This window comes from Rhinopithecus roxellana, chromosome 10 (assembly GCF_007565055.1).
Source record: "Rhinopithecus roxellana isolate Shanxi Qingling chromosome 10, ASM756505v1, whole genome shotgun sequence".
Classification (NCBI taxonomy): domain Eukaryota; kingdom Metazoa; phylum Chordata; class Mammalia; order Primates; family Cercopithecidae; genus Rhinopithecus; species Rhinopithecus roxellana.
In genome coordinates, this window is record NC_044558.1 from 55,435,577 (window position 1) to 55,457,417 (window position 21,841).

A 21,841-nucleotide genomic window follows, 5' to 3' on the forward strand; every position below is an offset into this window, starting at 1 on the left:
CACAAGCAAGAAGTGTCATATGTATTCTTGACACGGAGACAGACAACCAGGAGTGTGAACAGCTTCCTAAAATTTAGTTTGTTTTTCCTTCTTCAGGTTTGGGATTTCTTCAGTTCCAACAAAAGGTAAGAGTACAGAGATACTTCTGAGAAAGTTACCTTTTTATTCTTTTTTTTCTGGTATAACAGGTTTCATTTCTCCAAAATAAGGTAAATTTGCTAGCTGTAGAAACTCTTAAGAGATTATAGCATTCATCTCCTGCTTTAGATAAAATTATACTTAGGCCTTCCTGGGCAATTAAGAGATACTGAATGTTATGAGAGGATAGGAAGTGCCAACATTTGTCTTTCTTTCTTGAACATCTTCAAAGAAGTTTCTCTAGTACTTTGCTTACTTATTCTAGGGTCTCAACTGCACAAAATTATTGCATACTATCCAGTGTTATACTGGCTATTATAAGTGATAAAAGGGAAAAGAGTATTTTCTACCTTAACAGTTTTACTTCTAGGAACGTATAAGGAAATAGTCTTGAATGTGCATAAAGACTTAGCCTCAAGGATTATCACAGCATTATTTATAGTGATCAATAACTGGAAACAACCAACTGTACAACAGAGAATTTGTTATTAAATATGTGCCATGGTATAGAAGACTATACTGTGCTGAAATAATATTGAAAGATATTTATCAGAGATATTAATAAAAAGAGTTACAAATTTATATTAACAGTATGTTCCCATTTTAGTCATGTAAGAGTGCATGTATAGATAGGAAAAAAGATTGGAAGGATATACGGTAGACACTTGAACAACACAGGTTTGAACTGCACAGGTCCACTTATACATAGATTTTTTTTTTTTTTTCAATAAATACACTTTGCCCTCTGTATCTGAGGGTTCTTCATGACCAAATGTGGTTCAGAAATACAGTATTTTTGGGATGCGAAACCTGCAGATATGGAGGAGCAACTTATTATAATCTGCTGTAGGACTTGAGCATAGTGGATTTTGGTATCAGCTGCAGGATTGGATCCAATCCCCTGAGGAAATGGAGGGATGACTGTATTCTAAATTGTTAGTACTCATTATCTCTGGTTGGTGGAATTTTGAATGATTTATTTCTTTTTGCTTGTCTGTGTTTTTAAAATCCATACAATGAATATGTATCACTTTTATAATGAATTAGAGGAAATTATTACTATTTTTTGAGACACAGCCTTGCTCTGTCTCCCAGGCTGGAGTGCAGGGACGCAATCTGGCTCACTGCAGCCTCTGCCTCCCGGGTTCAAGCTATTTTCCTGCTTCAGCCTGCTTCAGCTGGGACCGCAGGTGCGTGACACCACACCCAGCTAATTTTTGCATTTTTAGTAGATACAGGTTTCACTGTGTTGGCCAGGCTGGTCTTGAACTCCTGACCTCAAGTGATCCACTCACCTCTGCCTCCCAAAATGGTGGGATTACAGGTGTGCCAAGCCTGAAATAGTTATTATTTTTAAGAAACTCTGGGTGTGGTAGCTCACGCCTATAATCCCAACACTTTGGAATGCCAAGCTGGGAGGATTGCTTGAGCCCAGGAGTTGGAAACTAGCTTGGGAAACAAAGTGACACCTTGTTTCTACAAAAAATTAAAAAATTAGCTAGACATGGTGGCAGGTGCCTGTAGTCCCAGCTACTTGGGACGCTGGGGTGGGAGGATCTCTTGAGCCTGGGAGGTCTTTGCTGTGCTTTTAAAAAGATGGAAAAATTCTGGCCACTATCACTAAGGGTTATAGAAAAAAAAATTTTTTTTTGACTCTTAGTTATATCAAGACAGATATAATATAATTGGTGAAGGTTGGCCGGGCGCGGTGGCTCAAGCCTGTAATCCCAGCACTTTGGGAGGCTGAGACGGGCGGATCACAAGGTCAGGAGATCGAGACCACCCTAGCTAATACAGTGAAACCCCGTCTCTACTAAAGAATACAAAAAACTAGCCGGGTGACGAGGCGGGCGCCTGTAGTCCCAGCTACTTGGGAGGCTGAGGCAGGAGAATGGCGTAAACCCGGGAGGTGGAGCTTGCAGTGAGCTGAGATCCGGCCACCGCACTCCAGCCTGGGCGACACAGCCAGACTCTGTCTCAAAAAAAAAAGATGGAAAAATTCTGGCCACTATCACTAAGTGTTGTAGAAAAAAAAATTTTTTTCTGACTCTTAGTTATATCAAGAGAGATATAATATAATTGGTGAAGGTACGACAGAAATTATAGAAGGTGGTGCTTTTTTATTTGTTTTAAGAGATAGGGTTTCACTATATTGCCCATGCTGGACTTGAGCTCCTGGGCTCAAGCAATCCTCCCTCAACCTCCTGAGTAACTGGGACTACAGGTGTGTGGCTAAAATGCTATTTCAAGAAAGATAATAGTTAATAGTCTGAAAAGGGAACCTGATAAAAAATAGTTTCAGTGTTACTCATAATTCTGACATCTTAGAACTATAGAGTAACTCTAAAATAACGGAATTTGGGAACATTTAAAAGGAAGCATTGTTTTTTGAATGAAATCCTGAAAAGTTTGAAGTAAATAATTACTGGTTAGGTTCTTGGTGATAATTTCAGGACAGAAAATTGGCTTTAAGGAAGCATAATTTCCTTTTTCTTTTTCTTTTTTTTTTTTTTTGAGATGGAATCTTGCTCTGTTGCCCAGACTGGAGCGCAGTGGTGCCATCTTAGCTCAGTGCAACCTCTGCCTCCTGGGTTCAAGCAATTCTCCTGTCTCAGCCTCCTGAGTAGCTGGGACTACAGGTGCACGCCACCATGCCCGGCTAATTTTTGTTTTTTTAGTAGAGGCAGGATTTCACCATATTGGTCAGGCTGGTCTAGAACTCCTAACTTCAGGTGATCCACCCACCTTGGCCTCCCAAACTGCTGGGATTACAGGCGTGAGCCACCGTGCCTGGCCAAGAGCCAAAGTTTCAACTCGTGATAGTAGTTCTTGTTTGTCCAGATGTGATCTCTTTTTTTTTTTTTTTTTTTTTGAGACGGAGTCTCGCTCTGTCACCCAAACTGGAGTGCAGTGGCCGGATCTCAGCTCACTGCAAGCTCCGCCTTTCGGGTTCACGCCATTCTCCTGCCTCAGCCTCCCGAGTAGCTGGGACTATAGGCGCCCACCACCTCGCCCGGCTAGTCTTTTGTATTTTTTTAGTAGAGATGGGGTTTCACCGTGTTAGCCAGGATGGTCTCCATCTCCTGACCTTGTGATCCGCCCGTCTCGGCCTCCCAAAGTGCTGGGATTACAGGCTTGAGCCACTGCGCCCGGCCGTGATCTCTTTTTTAAGAGCTTTAGAGAGATGCAATTTATATGACATAACAATTCATCCATTTAAAGGTATATAATTCATTATTTCATAGTATTTTCACAGGGTTGTGCAGCCATCATCACCGTGCTTATCACCCCAAAAAGAAACTGTGCGCATTAGCAGATATCCTCCATTACCTCTCCCTGCCCAGCCCTAAGCAGCCACTGAGTTTTTTTCTCCATAGAAATTTGCCTTCATATGAATGAATTCATATAGTATATTATCTTTAGTGACTGGATTCTTTCACTTAGCATAGTTTTCAAGGTTCACTTATATTGTAGCATGTATCTCTATTCATTTTTATTATTTAATGATATTCCATTGTATGGATATACCATACTTAATTTAGCCAGTCATCAAGTTGATGGGTGTTTTTAACTTTTTGTCTAATATGAATAATGCTGCTGTGAACATTTATTTACAAGTTTTTGTGTAATTATATGTTTTAGTTTTCTCTTGGCTGTATACTAGCAGTGGAATTGTGGGATCATACGTAACTGTATTTACCTTTTGCGGAACTGTTACCAAACTGTTTTCCAAAGCAGCTGTACCGTTTTATGTTCCTGTTAGCAGTTAATGCAAACATGATCGCTAGATGGAATTTCTGCCTTTTCTTTGTCATCATAGGATAAAGGGGGTGTGTCCTGTTTACAGTTTTTATGTTGCCTAATTTGACTTGAAGACTGTCGGCTTTTATGATTTTTAAAAATATTAAATAAAACTTTATTTACTTCCTTAGGTCTGTCATCTGATAACAAACCTATGGTAAGAAATCTTTTTTTATTTCTTACACACCCAGATCTTAATTCTGTATAGCTAACTTTAGAGACTCCTCCTCACCAGATTAGAGGAAACTCTGAGAACATTAATTTGTTGACTGTTTTCAGTACAATGTTATATGTCCTGAATTTAAAAAATTGTTGGAGTTACTGAGAAGTCAGGAAAATTGTCACATGTTCAGTTACTGCAGACGTCTTCCTTCCTACCACTCTTTTCGAAAGTAAGAATAGATTTTGTTAGCTAGAGAACAACCTATGTATGTAACTCTTTGTTTTATGGTACTGAAGCCTTGTCCAATGGGCTTAGATAATGTCGAATTCCTAATTACCACAAGAGAATCTATGGAAGCAATTTAGGAGTTCTGTTTGTAGATAGTGCTTTTTTTTTTTTTTTTTTTTTAAATACTATCCGTGAAATGTGAAATCTGAGTAAAGAATGGTAGAATAAAATGGCTTTCTGGACCATTGTTACTAGTCAGCATATTTTAAGAATGGTAATGAATACTGTGGTGAAATAGAATCAGCTTTATGAAATCCTGCTTTAGGGGTTGCTGTTTAACATAGTAAGTTAAGATTTAATGTTATTAATGAAAATTTCCTAAATATTCTTTTTTTTCTTTTTTTTTTGAGATGGAGTTTCATTCTTGTTGCCCAGGCTGGAGTGCAGTAGTGCAATCTCAGCTTACTACAACCTCCGCCTCCTGGGTTCAAGGAATTATTCTGCCACAGCCTCCCAAGTAGCTGGGATTACAGGTGCCCCCCCACCATGCCTGGCTAATTTTTGTATTTTTAGTAGAGACGGGGTTTCACCATGTTGGCCAGGCTGGTCTTGAACTCCTGACCTCAGGTGATCTGCCCACCTCGGCCTCCCAAACTGCTGGGATTACAGGCATGAGCCACTGCACCTGGCCCTAAATAATTCTTACAGTAGTAACGAGTCCATGTACCAAGGTTTCCAAGAAAGAGGAGGGAAGAGAATCGAGTGGGTAGTGGTTATAGATTGTCTTCTGCAAAAGGTGCTTCTGTGATAGTTTCTCTTTGCTTGGAGATAGATTTAAGAAATACTTGCAGAGCCGGGCGCGGTGGCTCAAGCCTGTAATCCCAGCACTTTGGGAGGCCAAGACGGGTGGATCACGAGGTCAGGAGATTGAGACCATCCTGGCTAACGCGGTGAAACCCCGTCTCTACTAAAAAATACCAAAAAAAAGTACCTGGGCGAGGTGTTGGGCGCCTGTAGTCCCAGCTACTCTGGAGGCTGAGGCAGGAGAATGGCGTAAACCCGGGAGGCGGAGCTTGTAGTGAGCTGAGATCCGGCCCCTGCACTCCAGCCTGGGTGACAGAGCGAGACTCCGTCTCAAAAAAAAAAAAAAAATTACTTGCAGAGATGATGTGAGAATTAATGATTTTGGATTGAGAATAGTAGACTTGTTTGGAGGTGATGATTTAGACATGTGTTTGCTTTCTCCAGCAGTGTTTGCCTTCCCTTGATCTTAAGCCCTCCTTAGGCTATTGACACCTGTGATAAATACAGGAGGCAGGACTGAATGTTTCACTGCATTCCAGAAGGGGCCTTTTAATAAATCAGTGGACTGGATGGTTGCTGTTTAGTTTTCTTATTTTTCTCATAGGGTATCTTTGATGTTATAGGCTTGTTTGAACTCTTAGCTTTAGACTATAGTTTCTGCATTTTTTGTTTTCTGTTTTGATTTTTTAAAACTGTATTCTTTCCCCTATGTTTTTATAGGTTAACTTGGATAAGCTGAAGGAAAGAGCTCAAAGATTTGGTTTGAATGTCTCTTCAATCTCCAGAAAGGTAATGTAGGTTCGATGGAAGTAATGTTTTCGTGACATTAGAGCAGCTTATGGGAACTACATAGTCTGGAAATGACCCTCCTGAGAATGTAATTGGCTACAAAGCATTTCATTTCACATACTTGTTTGACTGTCACCTCCTCTTGCTGGCTCTTGATTATATTATAGGAATTATTTCACAAGCCGATTGCTTTTTCCCGTGGATTGTTTTCATAGCTTTCACCCAGGCTCCTAGAGCATGGTCTATATTTCTTTTCTTTCTTTTTTTTTTTTCCTTTGAGACAGGGTCATTCTGTTGCCATACTGGAGTGCAGTGGTGTGATCACGGCTCACTGCAGGCTTGACCTCCTTGGGCTCAGGTGATCCTCCCACGTCAGCCTCTCACGTAGCTAAAACTGCGGCGTGTGCCACCATGCCCAGCTAATTTCTTTCTATTTTTGGTAGAGACGAGATTTTGCTGTGTTACACAAGCTGGTCTCGAACTCCTGGGCCTAAGGGATCCACCCACTTCTGCCTCCCGAAGTGCTGGGATTACAGGCGTGAGCCATTGTACCCAGCCTGAGTATGGTCTATATTTCTGTTGGTTAAGATGTTGAATTCAGTGAAGTTAAAACTTATTACAACTACTTTAACTTTGATAATAGGCATAATGGGAATTAAATAATCAGGAGAAGATAGTCTTGTTTTTAGGTCAAAAGTACTTAGAAATAAAACTTGGAGGATTGGTGGAACAAAAATAAAAAAGTTAATTCATTCTTTATGCCCCTCTGCTAACTGATGTTATTTAGTTTATTAAGCAAGATGGCTTTATTTACTTCATGCTGTGTGGGGTGATTGGTTCCCCAGGGCATAGTTGCCTTTGTAGTTTTGCTAGGCACATTGGAGAAAATGATAAGGATGTTTTCTATTTGCCTAGAGCAGGTGATCTCTTAATCTTTGTTGTTTAGAACAGGAACATGTTTCTTGGTTGTCAAAGTGGTGGCAGGGTATTTGAAACCAGAAAAACCATCATTTAAGAAAAAAATCGGCTGGGCATGGTGACTCACGCCTGTAATCCTAGCACTTTGGGAAGCCGAGGCGGGCGGATCACCTGAGGTCAGGAGTTCGAGACCAGCCCGGCCAACATGGTGAAACCCTGTCTCTAGTAAAACTGCAAAAACTATCCGGTCGTGGTGGAACATGCCTTAATCCCAGCTACTTGGGAGACTGAGGCAGGAGAATCACTTGAACCCAGGAGGCGGAGGTTGTAGTGAGCCGAGATCATGCTTTTGTACTCTAGCCTGGGCAACAGAGTGAGACTCTGTCTCAAAAAAAGAAAAAAAAATCATTATTTCCAACTCAGCATAAAAGTATTTAGCTCTCTAGAAAGCCGTTGGAAGAAACTTACCTGACATTGGTTATGTATTTTGCTTAGTAAAAAAACTAAACACTAAAGGTAATCATTATTGTACCACTATGGAACACTTGTGCACAACTTTGTTCCATCTTCTATTTAGGTTAACTTTTTTTTTTTCCCCAATCTTTTTTGAGACAGGTTCTCACTCTGTCACCCAGGCTGCAGTGCAGTAGCATGATCACAGCTCATTGCAGCCTCCATTTCCCAGGCTGAAGCAAGCCTCCCACCTCAGCCTCCTGAGTAGGTGGGACCACAGATGTGTGCCACCATGCCTGGCTAGTTTTTTGAATTTTTTTTAAGAGACGAGGTCTCCCTGTGTTGCCTAGCTGGTCTCGAATTCCTGGCCTCAAGCCATCCTCCTGCCTTGGCCTCCCAAAATGTGGGACTATAGGTGTGAGCCACTGCACCTGGCCTGGGTTATCATTTTTTGTATTAACCAGAAATATAGCATCAGGTCCGTGTGCCTAGCATGATGCTGAGACCATCTATGATCAGTGGGAATAGTTGCTCATTTATGTGAAGTAGGAAAATATTTGGAGTTGAGAGGCAGAGTATGTGATTCTTAAGCCACATGCACCTTAATTGGGAAGGGCTGTTATAAACCAAAGGTCACTTGTGTTGTGCCAGATGGCCAAGGGGAAGGGTGCCTTGGATCTGTGGCCCTAGTTCTCGTCTATCTTCTCCTCTTTTATATGAGGGCTAGATGTCTGAGAACCCCAGCAGTAAAAATTCACTCCATCTTCTAAGGAATTGTCTGTGTTCCTTCAGAATTTACAAAATTGAGCATCATATCTCTTACTACATAGCTCATAGCTCATACTACACATTGCTGAGTAGAATTTGTCTATCAATGCTATACTATATACCTGTGTTATTTTTATAGTATTTCATTACAGGAATATCAGGTCTTTCTCTTCCCTTCCCTAGACTTTTTTTCTTTCTTTGACCTTTTTTCATTTTTAGTCCACAGGAGGCTGAGTAAAACAGATACATATATTAACTTTGTGACTTTGAGCAAATTACTGAACTTCTTTGATCCTCATCTGTAAGACTTAGAGCAATACCTAGCAACCTGATTGGGAAGAGTAAATAATTGGGTACAGGGCCAGGTGCAGTGTCTTATGCCTGAAATCCCATTATTTTGGGAGGCTGAGGTAGGAGGATTAATTGAGCCCAGGAGTTTGAGGCTGCAGTGAGCCATGATAGTGACACTGCACTCCAGCCTGGGTAACAGAGTGAGACCCTGTCTTTTTTTTTTTTTTTCCTGAGACAGGGTCTTGTTCTGTCACCCAGGCAGTGCAGTGGTGCAGTGGTGCGATCTCAGCTCACTACAATCTCTGCCTCCTGGGTTCAAGTGATTTTTCCCACCTCAACCTCCTGAGTAGCTGAGAATATGGGAGTGTGCCACCACACCCAGCTAATTTTGCATTTTTAGTAGAGATGGAGTTTCTCCATATTGTCCAAGCTGGTCTCGAACTTTTGGTCTCAAGTGATCCACCCACGTTGGCCTCCCAAAGTGCTGGGATTACAGGCATGAGCCACCGCACATGGCCTAGACTGTGTCTTTAAAAATAAAAATTGTATACAGCATTCGAAATTACCTAACAGTGATGCTTTGACCCTCAATAAATGTTGGTTTTCTTCCTTTTTTCTTAGTTCAGTTCTGTTGGTAAATTGCCTTTATGGCCTTAAAATTGAGTCAATTAACTTGACTCAATTTTAGTTTTTGTTGATCATTGATAAGATTTCAGCGCCCATTTTAAGTCTCTGGAGGGTTGTAATACAATAATGGTAACTGGCAGAACTCTGGCTATGAGCTTCCTTCTCTAATAACATTGATTGCCAATATGTATAGCATATTTTTTTATTTGCATATGTGCTAGAGTAGTGCTTCTGAAATATCTGTGGCAAAAAACTAGTTTAAAATTTTTTTGATTATTGCAGAGTGATAACTTTTATAAAATGCAATTAAAATGTTACAACAGTATTAAATTATTCTGAAAGTTTCTTAACATTTTCAATTTCTGGACCTTTACACACTGGTAAGAAACAGTTTGGAGACTAGCACCGGGAGGCAGACTATATTTTAAGTAGCACTTTACTAGAATCTGTATGGTTTCTAGGGACTACTTCACTTGGAGATTTGTGACCTTTTGAGATGTCCTCTTTGAGTATAGGCCCCATTTACATTGGTTGTAAGTCTTGATTTTCAGAACCATCCTAATTTAAACAGTTTGGTCTATTTTATCCCGTAAACCGTCACAGTGTCCCAGAAATGGTGATGTTTTGCTGTCTACACCAGCACTGTCCAATAAAACTTATTTTACAAAGCCATTTGTGGCTAGTGGCTACCATATTGGACAACTCATATCTAGCTAATATCTCCCACACAGCTTTCATACTTGGAAGTGGCATAGAAATTACTTGTCAGACCACATACTTGCACCACTGTTAATCTGTAGCTGAGAATTTTTTTTTAATAATTGTAGAAAATATAAGCAGTTTCATTGTAAATCTATGAAAGGAGAGAAGTTGGAGGAAAAGGAGTAAGACATAAGAAAAGTAAGGATTCTTTTTTTCTAGAACTTAGTGTTCTAGTGAACAGTTCCACATCCTGGAATTGCAGCTGGGTACATTGTCTGGTGAGAATTGGCTAGTTCTTGTGCTTAACTATTTATCACCAGAATGAGTTGTTACCTAGTGTTTGGTTGGTTGGCAGAGGTTAGTGACTTAGTTAAGTTTGTGTTTGCGGAACTGCCAGATGAGCATACTTTTGTCCACTTCATCCTGGGATTCTGGGTTCCAGTGTAACCTTCTATATAATTTGGTCACTTGTCTTTCAAGTTGTGTAATTCTCTAGGTACAGATTTTATTCAGTTAGATGTGGTACACATAGTGGCAGTTAGCAGGTAATGTAGCCTCTTCTCCTAGTATTCTAAGCAAGACAATGAAAAACCCACTTTTTGTCATCTCTATTGCATGGGGTTTGTCTGCTTGATCCCACTTATGTCCCTGCTTGCTTGCTGATTTCTCTTTAGTGGACTTGGCTACTGATCAGTGTAGTATATGAATAAAGAGAGGAAGTATGTGAGAGCACATGAGCCATGGATTGAATAATGTTTATGATTGATTTCTTTTTTTCTTTTTTTTAGAGATAGGGTCTCATATATTGCCCAGGCTGGTCTCCAATTCCTGGGCTCAACTGATCCTTCTGCCTCAGCTTCCCAAAGTGCTGGGATTACAGGTGTTAGCCACTGTGCCCAGCCTTTTTTTGTTTTTGTTTTTTTATTGTCACAATCTGCTCATCTCCTTTTCATATTTTAGATTTATGGCTTGAGCATATTACAGATTTAAGGAACCTGAGTCTCTGCTATTTTTCCTAGGCTGACTTTTGCATGACTATTTATATATTTCAGTTTTTAGCTCCACTAGTGTACTATACACATATCAGGCACTACACAGAAATGTAAAGAAATCTCTCTCCCACCTCCCCCCAGCCTCCCCTAAATCATCATCTCCTTTTCCCTCTGCCCAAGAAAAGTCTGTTCGTTCATGTTTCCAGCTTAAGTCTCAGTGAATAGAATCTTATTGGTTTAGACTAATGGAAAGTGACAAGGCGAAGAATGGCATTGGCATTTACAGAAATTTTTTACACAAGAGGCTGTAAATTGTCCCCTTCAACTCTTTGGACTGTTTGAGGATAGAGTGGCATGGCTTTTCTCATAAATCTCATGGTGACAATGGACTAACAAACCTCCCACCCCCCTCAAACAAAACAAAACAAAACTCAGATAAATAACATCTAGCTGGTTTGTTCTCATTGATCACCAGCTAGGTTTTCTGTCTTGTGCTTCACTGGTTGTTTTTCCTCACTCTGTTTCCCGTGCCTCCCAAGAGAAGTAGTGAGTCAGTGCCGTTGGTGAAGGACAGAACTTAGCCTGGCACATAGGAAACCGTTTTTATTTTTCTTTTAAGACAGGGTCTAACTCTGTCACCCGGGCTGGAGTGCAGTGACGCAATGATAGCTCACTGCAGCCTCAGCCTCCTAGGGTCAAGTGATCCTTCCGCCTCAGCCTCCTGAGTAGCTGGGACTACAGGTGTGCGCCACCACACCCAGCTAATTTTAGTATTTTTTGTAGAGATGAGGTTTCACCATGTTGCCCAGGCTGGTCTTTTTGAACTCCTGGACTCAAGCAGTCTTCCAGCCTCAGCCTCCCAAAGTGCTGAGATTACAACCGTGAGCCACTGTGACTGGAAACTCATCTTCGAAAGGAGTTTGAAGCCTGGGCAACATGATGAGACTCTGTCTTCTATAAAAAGTAAAAACAAATTATCCAGGTGCAGTGTGGCACATGCCTCTGGTCCCAGCTACTTAGGAGACTTAGGAGGGAGGGAGGATTGCTTCAGCCTAGGAGGTCAAGACTGCAGTGAGCCATGTTCATATCACTGCATGCCAGCCTGAGTGATGGAGCAAGACCCCATCTCCATAAAAAATTTTAAAAAAGAAGAGAATGGGAGATGGATAGAGGGAATAAAGCCAGCTCAGTTAATATATTTGTAGTCAAGGGATATTAGTTTTGGTAAAAACTAAGTCTGGGCTTAGTGCTATAGTATTAACTGCTGTGCTAATTTGAGTGGATTGTTTTGTATTTTTCAAACATTGGCACCTTGGGAAGGAGGAACTTGGTACTTTAGGACATTATAGGAAATTCATCTACATGGGTATTTAAAAAACAAAACAAGTCTAATCCCAGGCACTAAGCAGAAAACTGGAATGTGGTTGATATTCTTTTCTTTCCCCAGGAATGTGAGGGTGGTATATGTTACTGATTCTTGGTTACTAATAGAAGGTACAAGCATCTTACATCATTATTGACCTTAGTACATCTTCCTTTTTTATGTATTAGAATAGTACCAGGATTTTTCTACTTCCAGCCCTTCATATAGGTAACTGTCCTAAAGAGTTATCTCAGCCGGGCGCAGTGGCTCACGCCTGTAATCCTAGCACGTTGGGAGGCCGAGGCGGGCGATCACAAGGTCAGGAGATTGAGACCATCCTGGCTAACATGGTGAAACCCCATCTCTACTAAAAATATAAAAATTAGCCGGGCATGGTGGCGGGCGCCTGTAGTACCAGCTACTCGGGAGGCTGAGGCAGGAGAATGGTGGGAACCCAGGGAGGTGGGGCTTGCAGGGAACCGAGTTTGCAACACTGCACTCCAGCCTGGGCGACAGAGCGAGACTCCATATCCAAAAAAAAGAGTTATTTTAAGTCCAGTAAACCCTGAAGGATACTTTTCCCAGGTTTATGATTTTTGCCACGCTTATTTTCTGATGGGTATGATCTGTGTTAACACAGTGTCACAATATAAAAAGTTTAGACTGGGCACAGAGGTTCACACCTGTAATCCTAGCTCCAGTACTTTGAAGTGTCACTTGATCCCAGGAGTTTGAGACCAGCCTGGGCAACATAATAAGATCCTATCTCTACAAAAAATAAAAATAGCCAGGTATGGTGGTGAGTGCCTGTAGTCCCAGCTTCTTGAAAGGCTGAGGTGGAAGCATTGCTTGAGTCCAAGAGGTCAAGGCTGCAGTAAGCCATGATGGCATCACTGCACTTTAGCCTGGGAAACAGAGCAAGACCCTATCTGAACAACAACAAAAAAGAATATAAAAAGGTTGAAAATAGACTATGCCTCTACTGACTTCTTCATGAGGCTGGTGACTAGAATATTCTTGGGTAGCTGCAGTGATCATTTTCATGAACCTTTTGTATTACATTTTTTATCACCATTGGTAGGAGATGAACCACTTCACAGTAAGTGAGATATTGGATGTGCCTTTTTTGTTTGTTTGTTTGTTTTGTTTTTGAGATGGAGTTTTGCTCTTTTGCCCAGGATGAAGTGCAGTGGTGCGATCTCAGCTCAGTGCAACCTCTGCCTTCCGGTTTTAAGTGATTCTCCTGCCTCAGCCTCCCAAGTAGCTGGGATTGCAGGCACCCGCCACCACGCCTGGCTAATTTTTGTATTTTTAGTGGAGATCGGGTTTCACCATGTTGGCCAGGCTGGTCTCGAACTCGTGACTTTGTGATCTGCCCGCCTTGGCCTCCCAAAGGGACCTGCCTTGTTTGTTAGGAGCTTGTCACTTAACTGTATTGAGGTACCAAAGAGGAAGCTGAGACAAAGTCAATTCACAGTACAGACGGGCACCAGTCTTCTAGCATACAGATTTCATTGTAGCTAACTAATGGCATGCTGTTCTCAATTCACTCTCTGGAGGGTCTGTTGTATTCTGTCTTCTATTCTCCCACCATCTGAAATAAGTGAAGAAATACTTGTTTGTTCCTTTGCTTCTGTGCTGGGTTTTGGTGTAGAGGTTAGTCATTGGGATGTGGAAAGATGAAAGAAGTTCATACAGCAGTCCTTCCTTACCTGTGGTTGTGCTTTCTGTTGTTTCAGTTACCCTCAGTCAACCACAGTCCTAAAATATTAAATGGAAAATTCCAGAAACAGTTTATAACTTTTAAATTGCACACTGTTCTGAGTAGCATGATAAAATCTTGCCCTGTCCTGCTCAGGTATGTGAATCATCCCCTTGTCTAGCATATCCCTACTACTTCCCCATTAGACCAATGCCTTGTGTTGAAGTAACTGTTATTTTACTTAATATTGGCCCTAATCCACAAGAGTAGTGATGCTGGCATATTGTTGTACTTTTTTTTTTTTTTTTTTTTTTTTGAGACGGAGTTTTGCACTTGTTGCCCAGGCTGGAGTGCAGTGGCGTGATCTTGGATCACTGCAACCTCTGCCTCCTGGGTTCCGGTGATTCTCCTACTTCAGCCTCCCAAGTAGCTGGGATTACAGGCATGTGCCACTATGCCCAGCTAGTTTTTAATTTTATTTTTATTTATTTATTTATTTTTTGAGCTAGAGTTGCTCTGTCGCCCAGGCTGGATGGAGTGCAGTGGCACAATCTCAGCTCACTGCAACCTCCGCCTCCTGGGTTCAAGCAATTCTCCTGCCTCAGCCTCCCGAATAGCTGGGATTACAGGCATGTGCCACTATGCCCGGCTAATTTTTTTTGTATTTTTAGTGGAGATGGGGTTTCACCATATTGGCCAGGCTGGTCTTGAACTTCTGACCTTGTAATCTGCCCACCTTAGCCTCCCAAAGTGCTGGGATTACAGGCATGAGCTACTGCGCCCGGCGTTATTTATTTATTTAGAGACAAGGTTTTGCTTTGTCACCAGGCTGGAGTGCAGTGGCATGATCCCAGCTCACTGCAGCCTCCACCTCCCGGGCTTAAGTGACCCTCCCACCTCAGCCTGATGAGTAGCTGGGACTACAGGTACACACCAACACGCCCAGCCAATTTTTTAATTTTTTTGTAGAGACAGGGTCTCACTATGTTACCCAAGCTGGTCTCAAACTCCTGGGCTCAGGTGATCTTCCCGCCTTGGTCTCCCAAAGTGCTGGGATTACAGGGTTGGGCCACCATGCCTGGCCTGTTCTGTTTCATTATTGCTGTTAATCTCTTATTGTGTCTGATTTAAAAATTAAAATTGCAGGTAAAAACAGTATATATAGAGTTTGGTACTATTTGAGGCTTCAGGGGCTTTTGGAATGTATCCCTCTTGTATAAGAGGGACTACTATACTATGGTTTTAGAAGTTGGTCACCAGCCTTCTCAGAGGGTCTGTAATTAGGATTTGTTTGTTTAAGTATGGCTGTATAAACCTTTTCCAAAGGAAGAATGATGGGGCCATGCATAGGATATTACCAACATGGAACTTTATAAACCTAAGGAACCATAAACTATGGTGAAGAGTTTGGTAGAGTGTCTTTAAAGGAAGTAGTGGTAGAAGAATTAGATCCCAGAATAGGTTGGAAAAGTAGCCGGCTTAGTAAGTTTGGGTTCTATTCAGATATACTCAAGCAGCAGTGCCTAGGCTTGGTGTAAAATTTAATTCTCCATTTCTCTTTCTTATACAGCCATGGGACCAAGAAAAACGCAGATAGTAGATTTGTAAGTGGAAAAAAACAAAACTAAATGTAGGCGCCTCAGCCATTGATACCTCACTGATCAAGAGCTTTTGGGGGAATTTCCCCCCTCCTTCATCCTAGGTTATTTCAATAATTGTTCTTTTCAACTTAGATTAACCAACAAGAAAAGATTACTCTATGGTAGATAGAGATAGCAATTGAGAGAGTGGATATCTTAGAAGATAAATTTCAGGAAAAGCTAAAACTCAACCTCATATAGTCTTTAGGATTTCTTAGATAATGTTTCTTGGAGTTTTTTGTTTTGTTTTGTTTCGTTTTTTGTTTTTTTGTGTGTTTTGTTTTGTTTTGTTTTGTTTTGCTTTGCTTTTTGAGACAGTCTCACCCTGTCCGCCAGGCTGGAGTGCAATGGCATTATCTTGGCTCACTGCAACCTCTGCCTCTCAGGTTCAAGCGATTCTCCTGCCTCAGCCTCCCGAGTAGCTTGGATTACAGGTGTGTGCCACCACGGCCGGCAAATTTTTTGTATCTTTAGTAGAGACAGGGTTTCACCATGTTGGCCAGGCTGGTCTTGAACTCCTGATCTCGTGATCTGCTGGCCTTGGCCTTCCGAAGTGCTGGGCTTTCAGGCGTGAACTACAGCACCTGGCCTCTTGGAGCATTTTTAAGACTAAACAAATGTTTAACCTCTCTTTTACATTCCGTTTTCATTCATAATACTTTGAAAATAAATATTGGGCCTTTTCAAGGAGAGATACAATGTGTAATCCTATATCTGTTTTCTTCTTCTCTGTCTCCTCCCCTTTAAGATAAAAAAATGCAGTACTCTTCCCCACCCTCCCAGTGGAACAAACTTTGAGAGAGTGGTAAAAGGAGCTGTATAAAGGGGAAACAGGCCAGCACAGTGACTCACACCTGTAATCTCAGCACTTTGAGAGGCCGAGGCGGGTGGATCACCTCAGGTCAGGAATTTGAGACCAGCCTGGCCAACATGGTGAAACCCCATCTCTAGTAAAAATACAAAAATTAGCTGGGTATGGTGGCTCACGCCTGTAGTCCCAACTACTCGGGAGGCTGAATCACTAGAATTGCTTGAACCCTGGAGGTGGAGGTCTCAGTGAGCTGAGATCATGCCACTGCACTCCAGCCTGGGCAACTGAGAGAGACTTGGTCTCAAATATAATATTAAGAAAAATAGGCCAGGCGTGGTGGCTCATGCCTATAATCCCAGCACTTTGGGAGGCTGAGGCGGGTGGATCATGAGGTCAGGAGATCGAGACCATCCTGGCTAACATGGTGAAACCCTGACTCTACTAAAAAATACAAAAAAAAAATTAGCCAGGCGTGGTGACGGGCGCCTGTAGTCCCAGCTACTCAGGAGGCTGAGGTAGGAGAATGGCGGGAACCCGGGAGGCGGAGCTTGCATTGAGTTGAGTTCGCGCCACTGCACTCCAGCCTGGGCAACACAGCGAGACTCCGTCTCAAAAAAAAATAATAAATAAAATAAATAATAATAATAATAAAGAGGAAACAATAGGGGAAACTCTCTGACCTCAGTTTATTCCATCATCTGGTTCTTCATCTGGGTCCCTGCAGAGGAACAGAACTTGTCTTTTGTCTGTAACACAAATACATCATCTCCCTCCCTTCCCAGTTTCCCCTACACCCACACGTCTCACTTCCTTTTATTATGGGTCCAGTCAGTGATGTCAATTATGTGCACCATTCAACTGCTGTTGAACAAGTTGGCTATAGGAATTTGGAAGAGCGAAGAGGCAAAATGGAATTTTTCTCTCTCCTGACTAGAGCAAGACAATGTATTCTAATTTCAACCAGAGAAGTAGGAGACGGGTTTTTCTTTGCTCAACTTCGCCTTCTACTGTCCCACTATTCCCTGTAATCCTCCAACACATACTTTTTACCTAGCCAATGTATGAGGAAAAAATTGGACAAGAGATGTTGGAAATAAAAATTGAACATTTTAAGAGGAAAAGTTTGGCCGGGTGTAGTGGCTTACACCTGTAATCCCAGCACTTTGGAAGGCTAGGGCGGGTGGATTGTGAGGTCAGGAGATCGAGAACATCCTGGCTAGCACGGAAAAACCCTGTCTCTACTAAAAATATAAAAAATTAGCAGCACGTGGTGGCATGCGCCTGTAGTCCCAGCTACTCGGGAGGCTGAGGCAGGAGAATCGCTTGAATCCGGGAGGCAGAGGTTGCAGTGAGCCTAGATCACGCCACTGCACTCCAGCCTGGGTGACAGAGCGAGACTCTCTCTCAAAAAAGAAAAATAATGAAGAGGAAAAGTCTTTAATGTTTAGGGAAACAAGGTGAAGTTTTGATGCTATGTCAGCATTCATGGCTGGCACTTTGTGCTAAATTTATGGTAAACTGGGTATTTGGGAAAGTTCTGTTAGATGTTTAGACTTCCCTGAAGGTGCATAGCTGAGATCATAAAGCTCTCGTACCTTTTAATTTTATGTATTTCTCTCTCATTTCATTCATTGAATTTGCACCTGAAGAACTTCAGGTAAAGAAATTTGTAGGCCGGGCGCGGTGGCTCAAGCCTGTAATCCCAGCACTTTGGGAGGCCGAGACGGGTGGATCACGAGGTCAGGAGATCGAGACCATCCTGGCTAACATGGTGAAACCCCGTCTCTACTAAAAATACAAAAAACTAGCCGGGCGAGGTGGCGGGCACCTGTAGTCCCAGCTACTTCGGAGGCTGAGGCAGGAGAATGGCGTAAACCCAGGAGGCGGAGCTTGCAGTGAGCTGAGGTCCGGCCACTGCACTCCAGCCAGAGCGACAGAGCAAGACTCCGTCTCAAAAAAAAAAAAAAAAAAAAAAAGAAATTTGTAGTAAGAAAAAACTCTTTTCTGTTTCCCCTGGTCAATACCCCCTCCATAATGTCTTTGCATTCCTTCGTCTAACATGTCAGAATTGATGACTTTGATAAAAAAAAAACAAGTTTTATGCCTCTCTTTGGCCCCCTGTTCATCTTTGCCACAAGAGTAAACACAGCCTGAAAGGGAGAGGAGTGGTGGATTCTGTTAAGTCTGTTTTACTTTTCAATATGTTCAGTCGTTTTTGCCAGCCTCTTTCTTGAGATGGGCTTATTCTCTGGGTAAGAGTTTTTTCTTTTTTCTTTTGGAAGTACCACTCTTAGTACATAAGGTAAATAATTTTAAAAATTACATTATATCTGGTTATATATCCAATTTTGGGGTGATAGATAGTTGGCCTGGCCTTTCTGAGTGAAGCAATATCTATCCACACTCCCAGATACTCTCCCCAGCTGTGGTGAAATGTGAGCTCTCTGAATCCAAGTATACTCAGCCCTCTGTATCCATGGGTTCTACATCTGTGGATCAAAAGCATTTGGGGGAAAAAAACAACAATAAAAAATAATACAAGTGAAACAGGATTGTATAACAGCTATTCATATAACATTTACATTCTATTAGCTGTAAGTACTCTGGAGATGATTTAAAGTATATAGGCGGATGAGCATAGGTTATATGCAAATACTGTGGTTTTTTTTTTTTTTTTTTTTTTTTAAGATACGGTCTCACTGTCTTATACTGTGTCCCAGATCCTGGCTCACTGCAGCCTCCACCTCCTAGGCTCAAGTAACCCCACCTCATTCCCCGCAAGTAGTTGGGACCACAGGCATGCACCACCACGCCCGGCTAATTTTATTTTGCAGAGACAAGGTCTCCCTATTTTGCCCAGGCTAGTCTCAAACTCCTGGGCTCAAGCAGTGCTGCTGCCTTTCAAAGTGCTTAGATTACAGGCGGAAGCCACTGCACCTAGCCTTATATCATTTTGTATAAGGGACTTGAACACCCACAGATTTTGGTATCTGCAGGTGGGGGCAGGGGTGGTCCTGGAACCAATGCTTCTTGGATTCTGAGGGACAACTGTATATCCTTCAGAGTCTCTATGGGAGGAAATAAAGTGGTGTTGGGGAAGGAATTTTTTGGCATATGTGTATGTGATTAATTTTTTTGATAGGAAATTTTGGTTAAAGGCTCCTCATGTTGTGAGAGCTACAGCAGAATGGGAATGTTTAAAATGTATGTTAATACTTGAGAGGTTTATACATGTGGGTTCAGTTAAAATAAGATTGAACAATTATGGGATAGTTCATTTTCTTATGTACTCACCAAAGTAGCAGAGTTGCTCTTCATGACAGATACCTAAAGGAGGTCAGATCCCATAGTATTTTGGAGGTGGAGGTGGGGACGAGGCAGGACACCAAATTGGAGATACTTTAAGGGGATTACTTGGTGGTGATGTTTGTAAATTAGCAAAGACCCCATTTTTAATATAATATGAAGTCCCTTGTTAAGATCTAGAAAATTTTAACTCCTTTTTTCCTCTCCCCTTCCTTTGCTACTCTTTTTTTCATAGTTTTTTTTTTTTTCTTTCTTTCTTTTTTTTTTTGAGACAGTCTCGCTCTGTTTCCCAGGCTGGAGTGCAGTGGTGTGATCCCAGCTTACTGCAACCTCTGCCTCCTGGGTTCAAACAATTCTCCTGCCTCAGCTTCCTGAGTAGCTGGGACTACAAGTAGGCACCACCACGCCTGGCTAATTTTTGTATCTTTGGTAGAGGCCGGGTTTCACCATGTTGGCCAGGCTGGTCTCAAACTCCTGACTTCGGGTGATCCACCTACCTCGGCCTCCTAAAGTGCTGGGATTTACAGGTGTGAGCCACCATACTTGTCCATCTCTTTTTCATTTTTTTTTTTTTTTTTAATTTAACCTTTTAACTTCCAGAGCAGATTCTTAGGACAGAAATAGAAATGTGTGGCCGGGTGTGGTGGCTCGCGCCTGTAATCTCAGTGCTTTGGGAGGCCAAGGCAGGCAGATCACGAGGTCAGGAGGTGGAGACCATCCTGGCTAACATGGTGAAACCCTATCTCTACTAAAAATACAAAAAAAGTTAGCCGGGTGTGGTGGTGGGCGCCTGTAATCCCAGCTGTTTGGGAGGCTGAGGCAGGAGAATGGCTTGAACCCGGGAGGCAGAGGTTGCAGTGAGCCAAGATAGCGTCACTGCACTCCAGTCTGGGTGACAGAGCAAGACTCCACCTCCAAAAAAAAAAAAAAATACAAATACAAATAGAAATTTGTTTTCAGGGTGTTGTACACTTGGAGTTTGTAACAAATATTAAATCTGGAAGTCCCTAGCAGGGGAGATATGTAACTGAGAAGATTATATTTGGAATACTTGATCTGGACTTTATTTTATTTATTTATTTTGAGGGAGTTTCACTCTCGTCACCCAAACTGGAGTGCAGTGATGCAGTCTCAGTTCACTGCAACCTCCACTTCCTGGGTTCAGTCGATTCTCCTGCCTCAACCTCCCGAGTAGCTGGGATTACAGGTGCATGCCGCCACGCCTGGCTAATTTTTGTATTTTTTTCTTTAGTAGAGATGGGGTTTCACCATATTGGCCACTGTACCACCTCTGTTCATTTCTAATTGCTCCTTCTTTTCAACCACCTCATACCTAAGCATGGGTATGATATGCAAATTCTGTAACTGCCTCCTCTATACCCCAATAAACTCCCTACCAATAATTACTTTCTAATGTCAAGATCAAGAGGCTGGGCACGGTGGCTCACACCTGTAATCCTAGCACTTTGGGAGGCCTAGGCGGGTGGATCACTTTGAGGTCAAGAGTTCAAGACCAGCCTGTGCAGTATAGTGAGACCTTGTCTCTACAAGAAAATAAACAATTAGCTGGGCGGGGTGGCATGCCTGAAGTCCCAGCTACTTGGGAGGCTGAGGTGGGAGGATTGCTTGAGCCAGGGAGGTCCAGGCTGCAGCGAGCTGTGATCGTGCCACTGCACTCCAGCCTGGGTGACAGAGCGAGAGACTGTCTCAAAAAGAAAAAAGGGCCAGGTGCAGTGTCTCATGCCTATAATCTCAGCATTTTGGGAGGCCAAGGCGGGTGGATCACTTGAGGTCAGGAGTTGGAGACCAGCCTGGCCAACATGGTGAAACCCCGTCTCTACTAAAAATACTAAAATTAGCTGGTGTGGTGGTGGGCACCTGCAATCCCAGCTACTCAGGAGGCTGAGGCAGGAGAATCACTTGAACCTGGGAGGTGGAGGTTGCAGTGAGCAGAGATCACACCATTGCACTCCAGCCTAGGCAACAAGAGCAAAACTGTCTCAAAAAAAAAAAAAGAAGAAGAAGAAGAAATCCCATTTTGCCTTTCCCCCACTTTATTGATATTCCTCCTTTTCCTTTGTATCAGTTCTGTAGGAAAAAATGCCTTTGTGTTCTGCCACCTAGTTGCCTCCCTCTTTTCCCCACATAACTGCAGTGTGCCCTGATCTTGTTTCGGCATGTTCTTCCTGTATTGAACTATGATGATTCTCTCTGCTTTTCTATTTGAATTGTAGGAGAGCAGTAAGACAGGTGTGCTACCCAGAATCCTCTGTGATTTCGTCACAGCTCTCTTTTTACGCCTCACATCTCTGCGGCTGAAATAGTGTTTGTAGGAAGCATAAACT

At 42.3% G+C, this 21,841-nt stretch overlaps 1 protein-coding gene across 3 annotated transcripts in view; it reads left to right on the forward strand.

The window, feature by feature from the left end:
• SARNP (SAP domain containing ribonucleoprotein) overlaps positions 1 to 21,841 on the forward strand; it is a 67,866-nt gene that overhangs the window by 23,312 nt on the left and 22,713 nt on the right. For all 3 annotated transcript variants that reach the window (XR_749541.2, XM_010377845.2, XM_010377844.2), the window contains exons 7-9: positions 97 to 125; positions 4,071 to 4,096; positions 5,855 to 5,923. Coding sequence is in view for 2 of the 3 variants with exons in the window: in XM_010377845.2 (XP_010376147.1) it covers positions 97 to 125; positions 4,071 to 4,096; positions 5,855 to 5,923 (124 nt within the window). In the remaining variant the exon portion in view is untranslated. The remainder of the gene's footprint in view (positions 1 to 96; positions 126 to 4,070; positions 4,097 to 5,854; positions 5,924 to 21,841) is intronic.